We start from the raw sequence: 20,356 nt of genomic DNA, 5'->3' as shown, positions 1-20,356 counted from the left end.
GCCCCAACGAGAGGTGCAGACCTCCCGTTAGGTTTTCCACAGTGCATGGGGTCGGAAACGGTAGTGCATATAAGAAAACGGCTTGAGAATTTAAAAGGACGTCTGCTCTATTCAGTTTTAGGGCTGGTGTGAGGGTATTAGGTTCCTAGTCAAGACATTCAGCTTTGCCTCTCCCTTCCCCAAACTGTCAAGTACCTAACCCAGCGATTCCCAAATAGCCAGTTGGGTTTTCAGGATATCCAAAATGAATATGCGTGAGATTAATTTGCATAGAGTGTCTCCTTGGTAAGCAAATATATCTAATGAATATTCATTATGGATATCCTGAAAACCTGACCGACTGGGGTTCCCCAGGACAGGTTTGGGAATCAGTGGCTCCTCTTCTGCTGAGAGGTTTGATAATTAAACTCAATAATCACGATTACTCCAACTCCAGATCAAACCTGCATAAAGCAACATCATACTTTGTTATATATATATTTACAAATGGGTTATTTTTGTTTTTGTTACATTTGTACCCCATGCTTTCCCACTCATGGCAGGCTCAATGCGGCTTAGGGTTAAGTGACTTGCCCAGAGTCACAAGGAGCCTGTGTGGGAATTGAACTCAGCTCCTCAGACCAAAGTCCACCACCCTAACCACTAGGCCACTCCTCCACTGGTGCTACTATTTGACATTCTACATGGAATGTTGCTATTCCATTAAACATTTCATGTAGAGGTCGGCCCTTGCAGATCACCAATGTGGCCGCTCAGGCTTCTGCTTCTGTGAGTCTGACGTCCTGCACGTATGTGCAGGACGTCAGACTCACAGAAACAGAAGCCTGCGCAGCCTTCTACATGGAATGTTGCTAGTGGAATAGCAACATTCCATGTAGAATCTCCAATAGTAGCAACATTCCATGTAGAATCTCCAATAGTATCTATTTTATTTTTGTTACATTTGTACCCCGCGCCTTCCCACTCATGGCAGGCTCAATGCAGCTTAAATGGGGCAATGGAGGGTTAAGTGACTTGCCCAGAATCACAAGGAGCTGCCTGTGCCTGAAGTGGGAATCGAACTCAGTTCCTCAGGGCCAAAGTCCACCACCCTAACCACTAGGCCACTCCTCCACCTTCCCTGTGGATAAAGGTACATGCTAATAGTTCTTTGTGCTTTTGGGACTGCCAGGGTCTATTGTTTTCCCTTGAATGTAACTACGGCTTGCTGCACCCTAGAAACTGCCTCCCTGGGCAACTGCCTTGTTCACCTAATGGTTAAGCCAACCCTGCCAAGTCTCCTTCCTCTTCCCTGTGGTTCAGCCCAAGAGACCTGCAGAAGGATACCTCATTTTGGCAGGGCTTTTTTGAAAATTCCCAATAGAGGCCAGAAAGGAGGAGGAGGAGGAAAGGGAAATGATTAGGGGATTTAGATAGCACATATTTGAGTTGTAGCTCAAGATGAGTTTAGAGGCCGACTAAAACCATTTTTTCCCCGTTTTGGCTGAAACCAAACCTGCAACAGAATTTGTCACTTGATCTTGACCAAAAAGGAAACCATAAATGAAACTGCTATGCACCTCCTCCCTCTCGCTCTCCCCCTCCCCCAAACAAAAGCATCATACCTCCAAGGCCTGGTCCACCCCTGAACGAAGGTCAGGCTCCCCCAGACCTCCCACTGCCCATAGGGCTGGATCCCCCACCCCGGCCTACTTTAAAAGCATTGGTGGTGTAGTGGGGGCAGGAGCAATTCACACTGGCCCCTGCCCCCTACCCTTGCTGGCTCTATTGTCAACATGCCAGAAGTCATGGTAGCTATGTTGAGATTGGAGCTGGCGTGGATAGGCAATCAGTCTTACTCATGCAGGCTCCAAATCTGAACATGGCTGAAACAAGGTTTGGCGGCAGTCTTGCGAGACTGCTGCTTGAAGTCCCAGCACCCGTGTTGACAATGGAGCCAACAGGAGTTGGACTCTGAGTGTGGATCGCTCCTGCCCCCACTGCACCAACAAATGCTTTTAAAGTAAGCTCGGGGTGTGTGTGTGTGTGGGGGGGGGGGGGGGTGGGGGCCTTGGATCTTGGATGGTAGCTGCTCTGGGGGGGGGGGAGGAGAGGGAGCAGGGGCTGCACCAGAGTTTTGGTTTCAGATACATTTTTTGATTAGCTTTCGAAGGTAGCCCTTCTTCGTCAGATCGGAAATAAGCAAATGTTGATAGATGACAGTATATATAAGTGAAACATCAAAGCATTTCAGTGGCAGTCTAACAGGATGAGGGTGGGGTTTAGGTGAGAGACAGGGAGAGCTGGGTGGATGAGGGACAGGGAGATATGCATGGAGATAAGAGGGTGACAAAGCAGTACAATTTCTATGGTTTATTATGGGCTAGAAAACCCAGATCTTTGTTAAGTCCTGTCTGGTGGGTGTCAAAGTGCACCCAACTCTTCCTGTCTTTCACCTAACCCACCCTCATCCTGTTAGACTGTCACTGAAATGCTTTGATGTTTCACTTACATATACTGTCATCACATTTGCTTATTTCCAATCTGACTGAAGAAGGGCAACCTTCGAAAGCTAATCAAGAAATGTATTAAGTTAGTCCAATAAAAAGGTATCATCTAATTTTCTTTTCTATGTTTTATTTTGTTTTATTTCTATTGATTACCTTTAAAGGTGGACTAACACGGCTACCACACCTCTCTACTCTATTTTTGGCCTGAAACTGAAAAAGGACCAAATTAAGATTTTGGGTTGGTTTTTGGCACTGAAATCGAAATTTGGTCAGTCTCTAGATGAGTTATATTCAGCTGCTTTAGTAAAGGGGAACCTAAGTTTGTACCTGAGGCAATGGACTTGCCCAGATAACAACAGAAATGCCAAGTTACCCAGTTCCAGGCTGGAGACCTTCTTGCCAAACCTCATTTTTAACTTGCAGTGTGGGATTTGTAGTGCCTGATTCTGCCCATTGAAATCAGTGCTGCAAGTCCCATAATGCACCAGGATAGGGTGGTCAGAAATCCAGGACTGTCCTATAATCTCCAGCCTGGAATTGGGCAACTTGGCATCTCCGTAACGAGTAGCTGCAGTGAGATTTGAACTGGACTTTCCCGGTTCTCAGCCCACTGCTGTAATCATTAGGCCACTTGTCCACCAGGAAGGAGTACCAACAGAGGCTTGTATGAGCATTTATGGGCTTTCGAACCAGGGGCGTAGCTAGGTGGGGCCACGGGGGCATGGGCCCCCGCAGATTTAGCCCTGGCCCCATTGCTTTCCCCCCCCCCCCCCCCGCCGCAGCCAGCGCCCCTCCCCTGCCACATTTGACCCCCCCTCCCACTGCCGCCAACACTCCCCCGCCACCGCCATCAGGTACCTTTGCTGGTGGGGATCCCCAACCCCTGCCAGCTAAAGTCCTCTTCAGTGCCAGTCTGCAGATCCAAATGGATCTATATGAGGTAGAGGCGTGGCCAGACTCAGTATTTTGGATGGGCCCTTCCATGCGCACGTGCCCCCTCCCCCCCAACCACACACCACAAATATCTTCCCGGAGCTATTGTTAAGAACATAAGGTTGTTGTTTTTTTCACCTACTCCACATCTTCTGTCTCTCCTCTGTGGCGTCTCGGCATTTGTGTTCCTGTCTCTAAACTCCGTCCCTCCCCGATGTCAGTACAGGCACCCTCGGCAGCTTCAGCGATTCATTCTCGCTGCTTGTGCCGGCCCCGCAGGCCTCCATCTGCCGTGTCCCGCCCTCGCTGATGTTATTGCCTGTTTTCTGTCTCACGGAATGCGGCAGATGGAAGCCTGTGGGGCCAGCGCAAGCAGCGAGAATGAATCGCTGTAGGTGCCAAGGACACCTGTACCAACACCTGGGAGGGAAGGGGTTCAGAGACCAGAGTGCAGATGCCAGGATGCTGTGGAGGAGAGATGGGTGGGAAGAGAGCAGTGTGGCGCTGCAGCTGGTTGGGCCTGAGCCGAGATTGGGTGGGCCTGTGCCCACCCAGGCCCACCCGTAGCTACACCACTGATCTGAGGTTTTAGGCCAGCGGTACTCACTCCAGTCCTGAAGGGATCACTTTTCTGGAAATCTCTAATGAATATACATGAGTAGGTGATAAGGCAGTATGCATGCACACCATTCTCATACGTATTAGGGGTATCCCCCACCTGTTTACTTCCCCTGGAGGACTTTTAATGTATGAATATGGAAAATTCACTTCTTGTTTTGCTTTTTTACGAATAATGCGCATTTGGAAGACATGGATAGATTGCGAGCAGAGAGGGGAGGGGGACACATCTGTGACCAGTTCAGAAAGTAGATGATATGCAGCCTACATATTGTATACAGGTACTTATTTGTACCTGGGGCAATGGAGGGTTAAGTTACTTGCCCAGAGTCACAAGGAGCTGCCTGTGCCTGAAGTGGGAATCAAACTCAGTTCCTCAGTTCCCCAGGACCAAAGTCCACCACCCTAACCACTAGGCCACTCCTCCATTTAGACTTAACCTATAGAACTTTGTAAATCTAAGTGCTTTGAAAATGAGCCCTTTAGCACCCCTGTGGGCCAACACTTCACAAGACCAGAACACTGCACCAGTGATTTCACAGTAAGAATACTGAAAGGTAATTTTAAAACAATACAGGAACGTAAGACCTTTGAAATAAGAATGATTGAATATTTTGACACACAACAAACAGGACTTAATAAGGATCTGGGTTTTCTAACCCATTATAAACCATAAGCTGTATTTCTCTGTTTATTACCCTCCTCTCACCTACCAACACCCATTCTGTTAGAATATCAATGAAATGCTTTGATGTCCCCATGCATACCTCCACCCTCCCATTCTGTCAGACTGTCAAAGTAATGCTTTGATGTTTCTCTTATATATACTATCTGCTACCACATTTGCTTATTTCCGATCTGATGAAGAAGGGCAACCTTCGAAAGCTAATCAAGTTATGTCCAATAAAAAAAGGTATCATCTTATTTTCTTTTCCATGTTTTATTTTGTTTGATTTCTATTGCATACCTGAATGTAACTCACTTTGAGCTACTATTAAAAAAACGTGTGAGCAAATTCCAAGTAAATAAAATAAATACGCTAATTTTCCCATCAGCCGGATACTTTGTGCCCCCCCCCCCCAATCATCTTTCTCAGCCTTAAATCCTTAAAGAAAAAAAATGCACTTTTGAACGGGATGAGATGTGGAAGGCAGATCATGTTCACCACATCTGTTATACACAGGGAAGGCCCTGCCTAAAGATTGAATCAGAGGTCTGGAGGAGGGGATGAGGCAGCTTTGAAAGCAAAAAACTGTTTTTTTGAGCATGAACCTATCTTTAAAATATTCATTTTTGGAACCACAATGTAGGAGTGAGGGGGCCTGAAGGCATTTGCTGTGTCTGTGTGGCGGGGACAGGGTTGAAAAGAGAAATGTTCTCTTTCCTTCTGGAAGCCTCAGGGACTATCCTATTTCAGAGTGTTAAAAATTATAGCCACAGTTATTCCATAGGTATCATATCTTGCTGGGACTAAGGCTCAGTTGTCTGACATACTTCCCAAACGTGTCTCTCTTAGACTAGCCATCAACACAATCGTTGTGTCGTTTCCTGTTAGAGAGCCTATCAAATGAACTGCTGAGAACGGATGTATCTGGCTTGCACAGTAATAATAAGGCAGCCTCTTAGATATTAAGTTGCATTTTTTTGACCCTTTTCATGAATGGTCTGGAATTAACAAAACAAAAACACCCCACATTGTTGTTAAAAGACACACTACTCATCTCTCAATAACTTGCCAACGCACTGGGGGCCCAGACACTCATTTTATCTGAGTGGTGAAAAAGTGTAAATAAAACGAGCCCCACCCCCACCCTCCGTTTCCTCTGCTGCAGGGGTTTGCATGGGATTTTTGTCCAGTTCCTGGGCTGGTGCTGGGAAGTGACTCCTCCCTCCGCTTCCTTCCCCTCCCCCCTTCCTCCCCTCCCTCATGCTCAGTCTCTGAGCTCCTGCAAACTTGAAACCTAAACTTTTTGTGTGTATGTGTGTTGTTACTTCTTGTGAAACAGCATGGAAGGGCACATCACCTAACTGCTCTAGGAGCAGGGAGTGGGACTTCATTCTCACACTTGACTTGGGTACAGAAGACCAGGACATCACCAACCGCTCCCCAGCTTTTTTTCACTATTGTGGTGAAATTGTGAATGCATCTGGCAATGGGGAGAAAAAGTCTTGCACAATGCTATGGATTAATTATTGCATACGGGGCTAATTAAGACAGGGTTTAAAACCCCGGCTTCGTTTCCAAAGATGTTCCCAGCTTTGCAGTTTGCAAATCGCACGTCTGCGGTGAGTTTGCAAAGTTTTTCACTGATGTTTTGTGCACCGATTTTCCTACCTGGGCTCGTAGTGCGTTTAGACACTGACGGAATATAAATAGTAGCTTGAAAAGTGCATCCGTGCAGCGCAGTGGAAAAAGGCTCTCCCTAGGCACGTTTTGGGCTGGGGGAAGCTGCTGAAAGTGCTCAGACTGTGCTTTCTACTCTTCTTTCTCTCTGCAGGGCTCGGAAAGGACTACCGGCAGAGAGGCGCCGCTGCCCCTGGAGCTCTCCCCCAGGAAGAGGCTGCAGTCTGCGGACGAGGAGGATCTGCCCGGCAGCCGTCCCCCTCCGGAGGGAGCCGGGGCTGGATCTGTTGCGGAATTCGGCCACTTGGAGAGGGCAGAGAACGGCAGAGGAGGCTGGTGCAGGAACTGCCAGATCAAAGTCGGCGAACTTCAGAAGCAAGCCTTGAAACTGGCCTTTCCCAGCTCTTTAACGGTAAGCCAGGCTCTGCTGGAGCTAAGATCACGGTCTTGACCCCGGGGGGGGGGGGGGGGGGCTTCCAGAATAGAGACCCCTGCCCTGGGTGGTACTCCAGTGCTGAGACCCGTGCCTTGGGTGGTACTCCAGTGCTGAGACCCCTGCCCTGGGTGGTACTCCAGTGCTGAGACCCCTGCCTTGGGTGGTACTCCAGTGCTGAGATCCCTGCCCTGGGTGGTACTCCAGTGCTGCTAGAGCAGAGATCCCTGCCCTGAGAGGTACCCCGGAGCTGCCAGAAATGAAATCCCAGCCTGGAGTGTTACCCAGAGTTGGGATTCTTTCTCTGGAACTGTTAGAGCCCCCTCTGCTTCAACAGACACAGGAGATGTAGGAGATTTGCCTGAACCCTTGAGACAAATTCGCTAGAGCTGCATGTCTCTGTTCTTTAGAGACAATGAACCTACACTAGGCACCTTGCAGTTCAATGGTAAATTGGCACCGTTGAGCACAGGCTCTGTTGGTGTGGGTTGCTTAGCCGGGTATGCTGGAGTCCCGGCTGTGTAAAGCGGACAGTGTGTGAGCTGCCTCGCCTGTTCCTCTCATTATAATGACTGGGGGTTTATTTCTAAAGGAGCTTATTTAGATCAGTTGTGAGAGACTAGCACTGTTGTCCCCGGTATTTCTGACACGCCTTCACCTTGTGCGTGAATCAGGGGCGTAGCTAGGTGGAGCCACGGGGGCAGGCATGTTCCCCCCCCCCCCCAGTTTTAGCCCTGGTCCCCTCTATTTTTGACCCCCCTCGCTGCCGACCCTCCCCCGCCACTGCTGTTGCCTGGTACCTTTGCTGACGGGGGTCCCCAACCTCCGCCAGTCAAAGTCGTCTTCAGCGCCAGTCTCCGGCGCCTTTGCTGATCTGTTTCTGTGAGTCCTGACTCCTGACGTCCTGCGCGTCAGGACTCACAGAAACAGATCAGCGAAAGCGCCGGAGACTGGCGCTGAAGAAGACTTCGACTGGCAGGGGTTGGGGACCCCCACCAGCAAAGGTACCAGGCGGCGGCGATGGCCGGAGAGGGGGATCGAAAGTGGCGGGGGAGGGTCGGCGGCGGGAGGGGGGATCGAAAGTGGCGGGGGGGGGGGGGGGAGTCGGTGGCTGGGGTCGGCAGGCTAAACTGTGCCCTCCCACCTTGGGCTCTGGACCCCCCTCCCGCCAAGGTCTGGCTACACCCCTGAATGGCTTTGGAGAAAGTTTTGGGAAGCTGTTTGTTTTGTTGTTATTTTTCATTGAACCTTAAGTGGCTGGAAGCCTGCGTCTGAAATCCCTTGAGAAAGGGTCAGACAAGTTAATATGTCAAAGGTTACCTTCATTTTTCATTGTGTACCCACGGGGAACGTTCCTTCCTTCTCCTTAGCCCTGTATGTGTTTGGCCTGTCTGGGCTGCAGAAATGTGCAGAGTCTCCTCACAGTCTGCCTATAGGGAATCCATCTCTTCCAGGATCAATTGGCAGGTTGGCTTTTGGTTTTTTTTTTTTTTGGTAAGAGAATCATAGGAACCGACTTTTTATTAATGATGTGGGTGCTGCTAGGCTGTTGTAGGTTAGACACAACCCTTTCAGAAATTGTGGGCACGGGTTTTGTTGCAACATTTCACTTCTTGAAGAATTATTGGAAATGGATTTGTTTATTTATTTTATTGAGGGATTTGTGTGAGTGATTGGAGTGGTTAGGGCTGTAATTTTGGGGATTTGATGACATGAATTTGATTTGTATTTTTGTTACATTTGTACCCCACGCTTTCCCACTTATGGCAGGCTCAATGCAGCTTACATGGGGCAATGGAGGGTTAAGTGACTTGCCCAGAGTCACAAGGAGCTGCCTGTGCCTGAAGTGGGAATCAAACTCAGTTCCTCAATTCCCCAGGACCAAAGTCCACCACCCTAACCACTAGGCCACTCCTCCACTGTTGCTACTATTTGAGATTCTACATGGAATGTTGCTATTCCACCAATGTAGTCGCGCAGGCTTCTGCGAGTCTGACGTGCAGGACGTCAGACTCACAGAAACAGAAGCCTGCGCAGCCTTCTACATGGAATGTTGCAAATTCCATGTAGAATCTCCAATAGTGATAACATTCCATGTAGAATCTCCAGTAGTATCTATTTTATTTTTGATACATTTGTACCCTGCACTTTCCCACTCATGGCAGGCTCAATGTGGCTTACATGGGGCAATGGAGGGTTAAGTGACTTGCCCAGAGTCACAAGGAGCTGCCTGTGCCTGAAGTGGGAATCAAACTCAGTTCCTCAGGACCAAAGTCCACCACCCTAACCTCTAGGCCACTCCTCTGACATAAGGACCTATGAACCTTTTTATTTATTTATTTATTTTTTAATAGAAGCCTGTGCTAAACATGAGCAATGCAAATACAAGGCACTTTATAGTGGAGGCGTTTTCTCAATATTTGGAGTGCTCAGAGAGAAAGGGGGGATAGAGAGATTTAGAACTGGTGAAATAAAAATAAGAACTGTCTTGACACATCTTTCTGGGTCAACAAAGATGGCCACAAGGAAATGTACTTATCCTTTGCAAACATGTGCCTGCTACTAATAATAATGTATACATCACTGTTCACATTATATGCAAGTACTTTCTATGTTCTTAGAGGGCTCACAATTTAAGTTTTTGTACATGGGGTAATGGAGGGTTAAGTGACTTACCCAAGGTCACATGGAGCTGCAGTAGGAATCAAACCCAGGCCGCCAGGATCAAAACCTACTGCACTAGCCATTAGGCTACCCCCAAGCCCTTACACACAGGGGCATAGCTACAGGGGTCCATGGGGGCCTGGACCCCCGCAAATTTCATCAGGGCTCCTGGTTTGGCTGGCGGGGGTCCCCAACCCCCACCAGCCGAAACCTTGTTCAGCACCGGTCTCCGGCACAGCCGCGTTCGCTGCCCTGCTCTTCTTTCTTCTCGCTCCTCCTGTGCACGCTGATGCTCCTTTACGTGAAACTGAAAAGGAGCATCAGCGTGCACAGGACAGGAGGAGCAAGATAGAAAGAAGAGCAGGGCAGGAATGCGGCTGCGCTGGAGACCGGCGCTGAAGAAGGCTTCGGTTGGCGAGGGTTGGGGACCCCCTCGCCAGCAAAAGTATTTGCGAGGCAAGGGAGGGCGAGGAGGTGAGGTGAGGTGGTGGTGGTGGTGGGGGGCGAGGAGGCGAGACATGTGGGGGGGGGGGGCGGCGGCAGGGCGGCACTCAAAATGTGCCCCCAATCTCAGGCTCTGGCCCCCTCCCACTGTAAGGTCTGGTTATGCCCCTGCTTACACATCTCTCTCTCTTATATATATATATATATATATATATATATGTATGTGAACTAGATGCTTGCATACATATATTACCACTGTGGGGCCCTATATTGACACGTAGAGTTGCATGGTTTTATATAGCTAGTTGAACTTATGTTTACTAAGCGGCGATATAGGCTCATTAGCGTTTTAAATGCGCGCACATGGTTTACACTCATTAAACGCTAATGCGCCCATAGAAATGTATAGGCATGTTAGCGTTTAACGCACCTTAAATTTACAGGCGTGTTAAAAGCGCTAACTCACCTTAGTGAACATACCCCTAAGTTTTCTGGAACATTTTCTGGCGCTCATCCTATGCCTTTCATGGATTCTTTGGCAGTGCTGCAAGCAGATTGGCTTCCCCTGTTTGCTCTCACTGCTGCAGAAGTGTTTTCTAGAGACATTGGCGCTATTAGCATATGGATTAGGAGATATTTACATTTAACTTTTAATTAAAAAGTATATTCTTGGAAGATTCTGGATTTAAAAAAGGACCACATGCAGCCAGTGATCGCACGGTTTCAGTTTTGCGTTGGGAGGGTGGGTCTAGTGTAAATTTTGCAGTTAGCAGTTCTGGACACTGGATGGGGCACGGACAGTTTGCAAAGATCAGACCATCTGGCAACAGACAAAGAGCAAAGCAACTGAATTTTAAGGACTGCAAATGTATTTTATGCTTTTGATAACATTAGAATTAACAGATTGTTTTCAAAACAATGCTTAGCTGGCTGTTTGCAGAGTCTAGCAAGAATGGGGTCTGTTCTTGACCTTCATTGGCATTGAAGGAGTTCCTGTATGATCTGCAATATTCCCATTGTGTTTATATATAGTCTTTAGAGCTGCATTGTGCTGCTCTGTCAGAAAGGCCAGCTATGATTTGAATTATTTTATTTTGTTATTTTTCGGTGGTGGGAGGGGGGGAGGGGTTTCTAGAGTGTTTCCTCAGGTTTGGGTAGTAAGATGCTTGATAATGATGAGCAGGGCTGAAACCTACTGACTTCACTAGAAGTGCTGGCGGTAAATTTTTCTGGCTGTTACCTGAGACCTTATCTGTACTTGAAAGGTCCCGGGTCTTATCAGTAGATAAGGGGTGAATGAATCTTTGTCATGGGAAAACACATGTGCTGTGGCTCTTGCTCAGGTGTTTGAGGGGGGGGAGGGGGAGGAGGAGGAGAAGGAAATCCGCTTCCAAGAGCCAGTCTGGGTGGTCTTGCTTGCTTGAGACTTGGAGAGGACTGCTTTCATTAGGGCTTGATGATGGTAAATGAATCTCTTTTTTTCCCCAGCAATTTGAAACCTATACAAAAAAAAAAAAAGCTAATAACATTATAACTGGCACATTGTTAAATTTCTGACAATCTAATTCTAGGATAGATATGGATACAAAACACCAGCAGGTGATACTGTTCTGAGCTGAAAGGATTACTGCTAGCATAAATTTTTTTAAAGTGTATTACTAGTCTCCTTTATAAATCTCTATCATGCCATAACTTTAGATGTTTTTTTTTTTTTTTTGTTACATTTGTACCCCGCGCTTTCCCACTCATGGCAGGCTCAATGCGGCTTACATATTGTATACAGGTACTTATTTGTACCTGGGGCAATGGAGGGTTAAGTGACTTGCCCAGAGTCACAAGGAGCTGTCTGTGCCTGAAGTGGGAATCAAACTCAGTTCCTCAGGACCAGAGTCCACCACCCTAACCACTAGGCCACTCCTCCACTGTTGCTACTATTTGAGATTCTACATGGAATGTTGCTATTCCACTAGAAGTCGGCCCTTGCAGATCACCAATGTGGCTGCGCAGGCTTCTGCTTCTGTGAGTCTGACGTCCTGCACGTACGTGCAGGACATCAGACTCACAGAAACAGAAGCCTGCGCAGCCTTCTACATGGAATGTTGCTAGTGGAATAGCAACATTCCATGTAGAATCTCCAAAAGTAGCAACATTCCATGTAGAATCTCCAATAGTATCTATTTTATTTTTGTTACATTTGTACCCTGCGCTTTCCCACTCATGGCAGGCTCAATGCGGCTTACATGGGGCAATGGAGGGTTAAGTGACTTGCCCAGAGTCACAAGGAGCTGCCTGTGCCTGAAGTGGGAATCGAACTCAGTTCCTCAGGACCAAAGTCCACCACCCTAACCACTAGGCCACTCTTTGGTGAATTGAACCCGACTCTTCAATAAAATATACTTGAACATAAATCTCTATCATGCCAATTTACCCTGAATGCACATTTACCAAGGAAAGTCAGTAATGCAGTGAGATAATAGGCAGTATTTCTGTTCCTGTCTGTTCTTGCACAGGTGCCTGGTAGCCAGGGGAGCCGACAGCCAGGACGGGCACCGTGGCAGAGTACACAAGCCTCTATTTAGGGGGTCAAGAGGTGGCATAACTTTACCTGGCAAATTAAAATAGCGGATCTCTGCACGCTTTGCGGTTTGCAAAGAGTTCAACAATGCTGTAGTGCATTTGGCTATGGCCTGCGGGCGGCTCAGGGTAGAGTGCGCCAAGTCAGCAGTTGCCGTTGCAGCGATGAGCATGCGCAGAGCGTCGTGGATTAATGTAAGGGCCCAACGTTGCACACGTGTGGTCTCAGGACGGGCCTGGCTGCGCTGCACACGTTTTCACATTTAAAAAAATTATAGTCAGACATGGCGGGTGGGTGGGCCTGCCGGGCTGGGCCCCGGTGTCACGATGCTTCCATGATTTCCTCCCTCCCCCCCCTCCCGTCATCAGGCCTGCTGGTAACTTGCTAAGAAAACATATAGTGAAAGGCTCATGAACCTCGACGTGCATAGGCTGGAGAGAGGAGACATTTAAATACCTCAGTAGCGTTAATGTACAGGAGGTGAGCCTTCTGCAAATGAAGGAAAACTCTGGAATGAGAGGGCATAGGATGAAGTCAATAGGAAATAGGCTTAGGAGGAATCTAAGAAAATACTATTTCACGGAAAGGGTGGTGGATATGTGGAATGGCCTCCTGGTGACATAGTAACATAGTAGATGACGGCAGAAAAAGACCTGCACGGTCCATCCAGTCTGCCCAAGAAGATAAATTCATATGTGCTACTTTTTTATTTGTACTGTCCTCTTCAGTGCACAGACCGTATAAGTCTGGCCAGCCCTATCCCCGCCTCCCAACCACCAACCCCGCCTCCCAACCACCAGCTCTGGCACAGACCGTATAAGTCTGCCCAGCACTATCCCCGCCTCCCAACCACCAACCCCGCCTCCCAACCACCAGCTCTGGCACAGACCGTATAAGTCTGCCCAGCACTATCCCCGCCTCCCAACCACCAAACCCCGCCTCCCAACCACCAGCTCTGGCACAGACCGTATAAGTCTGCCCAGCACTATTCCTGCCACCCACCACCGGCTCTGGCACAGACCGTATAAGTCTGCCCAGCACTATCCCCACCGCCCAACCACCAGCCCCGGCACAGACCGTATAAGTCTGCCCAGCACTAGTCCCGCCTCCCAACCACCAGCCCCAGCACAGACCGTATATGTCTGCCCACACTAGCCCCGCCTCCCAACCACCAGCCCCAGCACAGACCGTATAAGTCTGCCCAGCACTATCCCCGCCGCCCAACCACCAGCCCCGGCACAGACCGTATATGTCTGCCCAGCACTAGCCCCGCCTCCCAACCACCAGCTCTGCCACCCATTCATGGAGGTTGTGGAGACAAGGACTGTGTCAGAATTTAAGAAAGCGTCCTAAGGGACAGGCACGTGGGATCCCTTAGGAAAAAGGAGGAGTTAGTGGTTCCTGAGAAAGGGCAGAGTGGATGGGCCATTTGGCCCTTATCTGCTGTAAATGTGTCTATAACAGGCAATTTGTAGAACATTGTTTAAATGCATTTTTATAGTAACATTTAAAAAAAAACCCAAAATGTAGAGGCCTATTTGGTGAAGTGCAGCAAGCATTTACCGTATGGATTAACATGTGGTAACAGTTACCGCATAGCTGTAATTCAGGTGGTAACTGCTTGCTGTGGGAGGGGATGGGAAAGGGGTGGAAAGTGAGAGGGTGATGAGACAGTGTTGCGTTTATTGCATAGTAAGTTACTGTACACTAGCACACTACACATAACTGCCCCCTCAAGGGGAGACAGTAAGTGTACTTGGCCTATTGGTAGGGCTGATGTTAGGGGGGTGGGTGCAAGCAGGGCACTTGCTCTGGGCCCCCATGCCAGAAGGAGCCCCAAGCCTGCCTTAAATTGAAGACAGCCCAGCCTCCTGGCGAGCACTGGGGCCTCCTTGCAACTTTCTGCCTTGGGCCCCAGCGTTTCTAGCTCCAGCCTTGACTGTTGACATGCAGTTAATGTAGCCTACAACTTAAAAGAAATTCTAAGTACACCGAGCAGCAAGGTTGCCAGATGGGAAAAATTTTCCCCGCCCAAAATCAGCCCAAAACCAGCCCAATGTCAAACCCCGCCTCCCATGTCACCAGCCCCGCCCCTTGACATCACACCTGGCGTCGTTAACCCCGCCCCTGAAGTAGACCACGCCCCTCAAAAGCTTCTATTGGACCAAATTGGACCAATAGAAGCCCCGGAAAAAAGCACACAGCGGCCACAGGAGAAGAGCCCAAACCCGCACCCCGCAGCCGCCGAAGTTTTGCCGCAGCTGCTCAAAGAAAACCCGCCCAGTGTTGCGGGAAGACCGCAACCCTGGCAACAATGCCGAGCAGCATCTCTCATCTTCCCATCCTCACTAAACATGGGCGTAGCCAGACACTCAATTTTAGGTGGGCCTGGGCCCAAGATGGGTGGGTAGAAGAACTCCGCCTTGTCCTACAAGTGATTTGGTCTCTCCCTCTCTCGCCTGCATGACATATGGTCTCACAAACATCCCCCCCTCCCCTGCATACCTTTTAAATAGCAGATTTTCACCAATACACACTGTTTATGTTGGCCCCACAGCCTTCCCTCTGATGCAACTTCCTGTTTCCGCATAGGCAGGAATACATCAGAGGGTAGGCTGTGGGGCCGGTGCGAGCACTATGTATCAGTCGCTGCTCACTGCAGGCGAAGATCTGCTATTTACAAGGTATGCAGGAGGGACAGTTGTTGGGAGTTTTTGGATAGTGGGGCTTGGGGGATCCCTGCCGGCCATATCTTAGGTGTGCTGCTTCTGTTTGGGCCTGAGCCCAAAGTGGGTGCCACTAAACAGCAGCCTGAACCCCTTAATCAGCATTCTGAGCAGCATCTTCAACTCCCGTCTGCCATCCCCCAGCTCTTAACGAGGGTGTCTGTGGTGGGGCAGAAGTGATCCCTGAATGCTTCTGGCTTATTGGTGGCTTGGGTTCAAAATGGTGATTCTGAGCCCTTACAGTAATCTTGTGTGTGGCGATTGCTCCTGCCCTGCTAAGTATCAAATGAGAGTGGGGTGGAATTTGGAGTAAGGGGATGGAGATGCTGTTTGGGATGCTGCTCAGGGGGCTCTTTTTTTTTTTTTTTTTGGTAAAGCAGTTGGTCATGGTAAATGCATGCCAATAGTGCATAGGTTACCCCACAGGCTATTCTTACCGTTCATTAATTTTTGCACCACTGCACAATAAGTGCAAAAACTTACTCTACAGGCACCTTAGCTGGCAGTTAAAACAGAATTATTAAGATCTCCTATTTTATGGTTTTGGCCCATTTTGTGTGTGCTCAGGTGAAAATGTGTTAAACTTTATTGCTCTCACTGTTTCCAGTCTAAGTGCACCAGGTTGCTGGTTCTTTCCAGAATCCTCATACAGGTATTGATTACTCCAACTCTGTTATCATCTTCTGGATAGTTACAACCGGTTGCATTTCCTAAAGAAGCTCTTAAGGTTGAAGTGGAAGCTTCTTATGTTTGGAAGGTGGTGAAATGGACTGAGGCATTGCTGTGAGGTTCAGTACAGCAGCTCTGTGACTTTTGTCAATAGCTGGTCCCAAAGATAGATGGAATCGACCAGAAAATTCAGCAATTAGATAGTTCCAATTCCAAATAGCTCTTTACAGCAGGTTGGAACTTCAAGGGTTAAAGACAGCTTATTATTGATTGTTACATTTGTACCCTGTGCTTTCCCACTCATGGCAGGCTCAATGCGGCTTACATGGGGCAATGGAGGGTTAAGTGACTTGCCCAGAGTCTCAAGGAGCTGCGTGTGCCTGAAGTGGGAATCAAACTCAGTTCCTCAGGACCAAAGTCCACCACCCTAACCACTAGGCCACTGTTGCTACTATTTGAGATTCTACATGGAATGTTGCTATTCCACCAGTAGTCTCACAGGCTTCTGCTTCTGTGAGTCTGACATCCTACACTTACGTGCAGGACGTCAGACTCACAGAAACAGAAGTCTGCACAGCCTTCTACATGGAATGTTGCTAGTGGAATAGCAACATTCCATGTAGAATCTCCAATAGTATCTATTTTATTTTTGTTACATTTGTACCCTGCGCTTTCCCACTCATGGCAGGCTCAATGCGGCTTACATGGGGCAATGGAGGGTTAAGTGACTTGCCCAGAGTCTCAAGGAGCTTGCGTGTGCCTGAAGTGGGAATCGAACTCAGTTCCTCAGGACCAAAGTCCACCACCCTAACCACTAGGCCACTCCTCCACTCATTGCATAGGTACAGTGGGGGAAATAAGTATTTGATCCCTTGCTGATTTTGTAAGTTTGCCCACTGACAAAGACATGAGCAGCCCATAATTGAAGGGTAGGTTATTGGTAACAGTGAGAGATAGCACATCACAAATTAAATCCGGAAAATCACATTGTGGAAAGTATATGAATTTATTTGCATTCTGCAGAGGGAAATAAGTATTTAATCCCTCTGGCAAACAAGACCTAATACTTGGTGGCAAAACCCTTGTTGGCAAGCACAGCGGTCAGACGTCTTCTGTAGTTGATGATGAGGTTTGCACACATGTCAGGAGGAATTTTGGTCCACTCCTCTTTGCAGATCATCTCTAAATCATTAAGAGTTCTGGGCTGTCGCTTGGCAACTCGCAGCTTCAGCTCCCTCCATAAGTTTTCAATGGGATTAAGGTCTGGTGACTGGCTAGGCCACTCCATGACCCTAATGTGCTTCTTCCTGAGCCACTCCTTTGTTGCCTTGGCTGTATGTTTTGGGTCATTGTCGTGCTGGAAGACCCAGCCACGACCCATTTTTAAGGCCCTGGCGGAGGGAAGGAGGTTGTCACTCAGAATTGTACGGTACATGGCCCCATCCATTCTCCCATTGATGCGGTGAAGTAGTCCTGTGCCCTTAGCAGAGAAACACCCCCAAAACATAACATTTCCACCTCCATGCTTGACAGTGGGGACGGTGTTCTTTGGGTCATAGGCAGCATTTCTCTTCCTCCAAACACGGCGAGTTGAGTTCATGCCAAAGAGCTCAATTTTTGTCTCATCTGACCACAGCACCTTCTCCCAATCACTCTCGGCATCATCCAGGTGTTCACTGGCAAACTTCAGACGGGCCGTCACATGTGCCTTCCGGAGCAGGGGGACCTTGCGGGCACTGCAGGATTGCAATCCGTTATGTCGTAATGTGTTACCAATGGTTTTCGTGGTGACAGTGGTCCCAGCTGCCTTGAGATCATTGACAAGTTCCCCCCTTGTAGTTGTAGGCTGATTTCTAACCTTCCTCATGATCAAGGATACCCCACGAGGTGAGATTTTGCGTGGAGCCCCAGATCTTTGTCGATTGACAGTCATTTTGTACTTCTTCCATTTTCTTACTATGGCACCAACAGTTGTCTCCTTCTCGCCCAGCGTCTTACTGATGGTTTTGTAGCCCATTCCAGCCTTGTGCAGGTGTATGATCTTGTCCCTGACATCCTTAGACAGCTCCTTGCTCTTGGCCATTTTGTAGAGGTTAGAGTCTGACTGATTCACTGAGTCTGTGGACAGGTGTCTTTCATACAGGTGACCATTGCCGACAGCTGTCTGTCATGCAGGTAACGAGTTGATTTGGAGCATCTACCTGGTCTGTAGGGGCCAGATCTCTTACTGGTTGGTGGGGGATCAAATACTTATTTCCCTCTGCAGAATGCAAATAAATTCATATACTTTCCACAATGTGATTTTCCGGATTTAATTTGTGATGTGCTATCTCTCACTGTTACCAATAACCTACCCTTCAATTATGGGCTGCTCATGTCTTTGTCAGTGGGCAAACTTACAAAATCAGCAAGGGATCAAATACTTATTTCCCCCACTGTAGATTGAGATGTTGGAAAATCAACTTAGATCTGCTGATTTGAGACGCTTACATTTTTCTTTTGTGTTCTTTACTGTCTGCAGAGATTATGTTGAGGAAATATTTCAAAGACGTTTTAGCTCTGTCTAATGCTGATACTATTGTTATTATAAAATGTTGTTATTTGCCTAAGAAAGTTCTGAGAGCAGGCCAGGACGAGATGGCTCCAGAGATAATATCTGGTAAAGGTAATGAAGTACTGGATTTGACAGCTTTTTTTGGAAACTGCTCAGGATAATTTCTCAGTGCATTCCACCCTCCTGGTTTCTTTTGCCTCAGAACTTGACAAAGTTTTGGTTTTGAAAAATTACTTTAGGAAGAAGGATTATTTATTTTGTGGTGGGAGCTTGCAGATATTCACTGATATCTATAGAGCTACGCAGGCGTAACGCAGTTTCTTAAGCTTGAGTTGTGCCTTTAAGAGCCGTCTTCTTTTTGAAATTTCCTTCACAATGTATTATTATGTTTTCAGATGCTAATTATGGGTTTTTTATTTGAACCAGCCCAGCTATGAAGCAGAGAAGGAGATTTAGGGAACACTCCTTATTCTTCAAAATCTATCTGCTGCTTTTGACACGGTTGATCACCGCCTACTCCTCGATACGCTGTCCTCACTTGGATTTCACTGCTCTGTTCTTTCCTGGTTTTCTTCTTATCTCTCGCATCACACTTTTAGTCTATATTTTGGTGGATCCTCCTCCACTTCTATCCCACTGTTAGTTGGTGTACCTCAGGGCTGTGTCTTGGGACCTCTTCTTTTCTCCATCTATACTTCTTCCCTTGGTGCTTTGATCTCCTCCCATGGTTTTCAGTATCACCTTTATACTAATGACTCCCAGATCTACCTCTCCACACCAGAAATTTCAGCTGTCTGGCGTTGCTGCCTGAATGTCTCGCGGCCATCTGAAACTAAGCATGACCAAGACTGAGCTTCTTATCTTTCCCCTTTAGCCAAACACTCCTCTTCCTCCATTCTTTATTTCTGTGGATAACACTCTCATCCTCCCTGTCTCATCGGCTCATGACTTTGACTCCTCTCTCTCTTTTTCTGCATATATTCAACAGACTGCTAAAATCTGTCATTTCTCTATAATATCATCAAAATTCGTCCTTTCCTTTGTGATCACACTACCAAAACTCACACTGTTATCACATCTTGCTTAGACTATTGCAACTTGCTTCTCGCAGGTCTTCCACTAAGCCATCTCTCTCCTCTTCAATCTGTTCAAAATTCTGCTGCATGACTTATATTCCACCAGTGTCGCTATGCTCATATTAATCCTCTCCTCAAGTCACTTCATTGGCTCCCTATCTGTTTCCGCCTACAGTTCAAACTCCACTTATTGACTTACAAGTGCATTCACTCTGCAGCTCCTCAGTATGTCTCCACTCTTATCTCGCTCTACACTCTTCCTCATTAGGTAAATCTCTCTTATCTGTACCTTTCCACTGCTACTCTAGACTCGGTTCCTTGTATCTTGCTGCACCATATGCCTGGAATAGAATTCCTGAGCCAGTACGTCATGCTCCATCTCTGGCCATCTTCAAGTCTAGGCTAAAAGCCCACATTTTTGATGCTGCTTTTAATTCCTAACACCTGTTCAGTACCCATGTCTGGTTTATCATTCTCACCTTGGTATTCCCTTATCACTTATTTGTCCTGATTAAGTTGCAAGCTTTGTCGAGCATGGACTGCCTGTTCATGTTTGTTGCGTGCATCTAGTAGCGCTATAGAAATAAGTAGTAGTATATTCGTTTATAATAAAAGGTGCACAATTTTCTGTTACGATTAAGTGTGACATTGTAATAAATGAAATATATAATTGTAATAACCAGAAGTGGCTTGGGAATAAAACCAATATCTACCAGAAATTAGTCAAGAAACAAGCAATCTGGTAGAGTATTTTAATTTTACATTGACCTTTTCGATCTGTGATGTGGACTTCCAGAAGCTGTATTGGTTCTGGTAAAAACAGGCTTAACT

At 47.6% G+C, this 20,356-nt stretch overlaps 1 protein-coding gene across 2 annotated transcripts in view; it reads left to right on the top strand.

Annotated features, from left to right (window-relative positions):
• The first annotated feature begins 5,994 nt into the window (after positions 1–5,994).
• Positions 5,995–20,356, top strand: part of KIF26A (kinesin family member 26A) — a 261,377-nt gene continuing 247,015 nt past the window's right edge. For both annotated transcript variants that reach the window (XM_030214372.1, XM_030214371.1), the window contains exons 1-2: positions 5,995–6,326; positions 6,539–6,796. In XM_030214372.1, coding sequence (XP_030070232.1) covers positions 6,288–6,326; positions 6,539–6,796 — 297 coding nt within the window. In that variant the 5' untranslated portion in view covers positions 5,995–6,287. The remainder of the gene's footprint in view (positions 6,327–6,538; positions 6,797–20,356) is intronic.

Source organism: Microcaecilia unicolor, chromosome 9, assembly GCF_901765095.1.
Source record: "Microcaecilia unicolor chromosome 9, aMicUni1.1, whole genome shotgun sequence".
Lineage (NCBI taxonomy): Eukaryota > Metazoa > Chordata > Amphibia > Gymnophiona > Siphonopidae > Microcaecilia > Microcaecilia unicolor.
The sequence above is the reverse complement of the archived record's forward strand: the minus strand, read 5'-3'. Positions and strand labels throughout refer to the sequence as shown.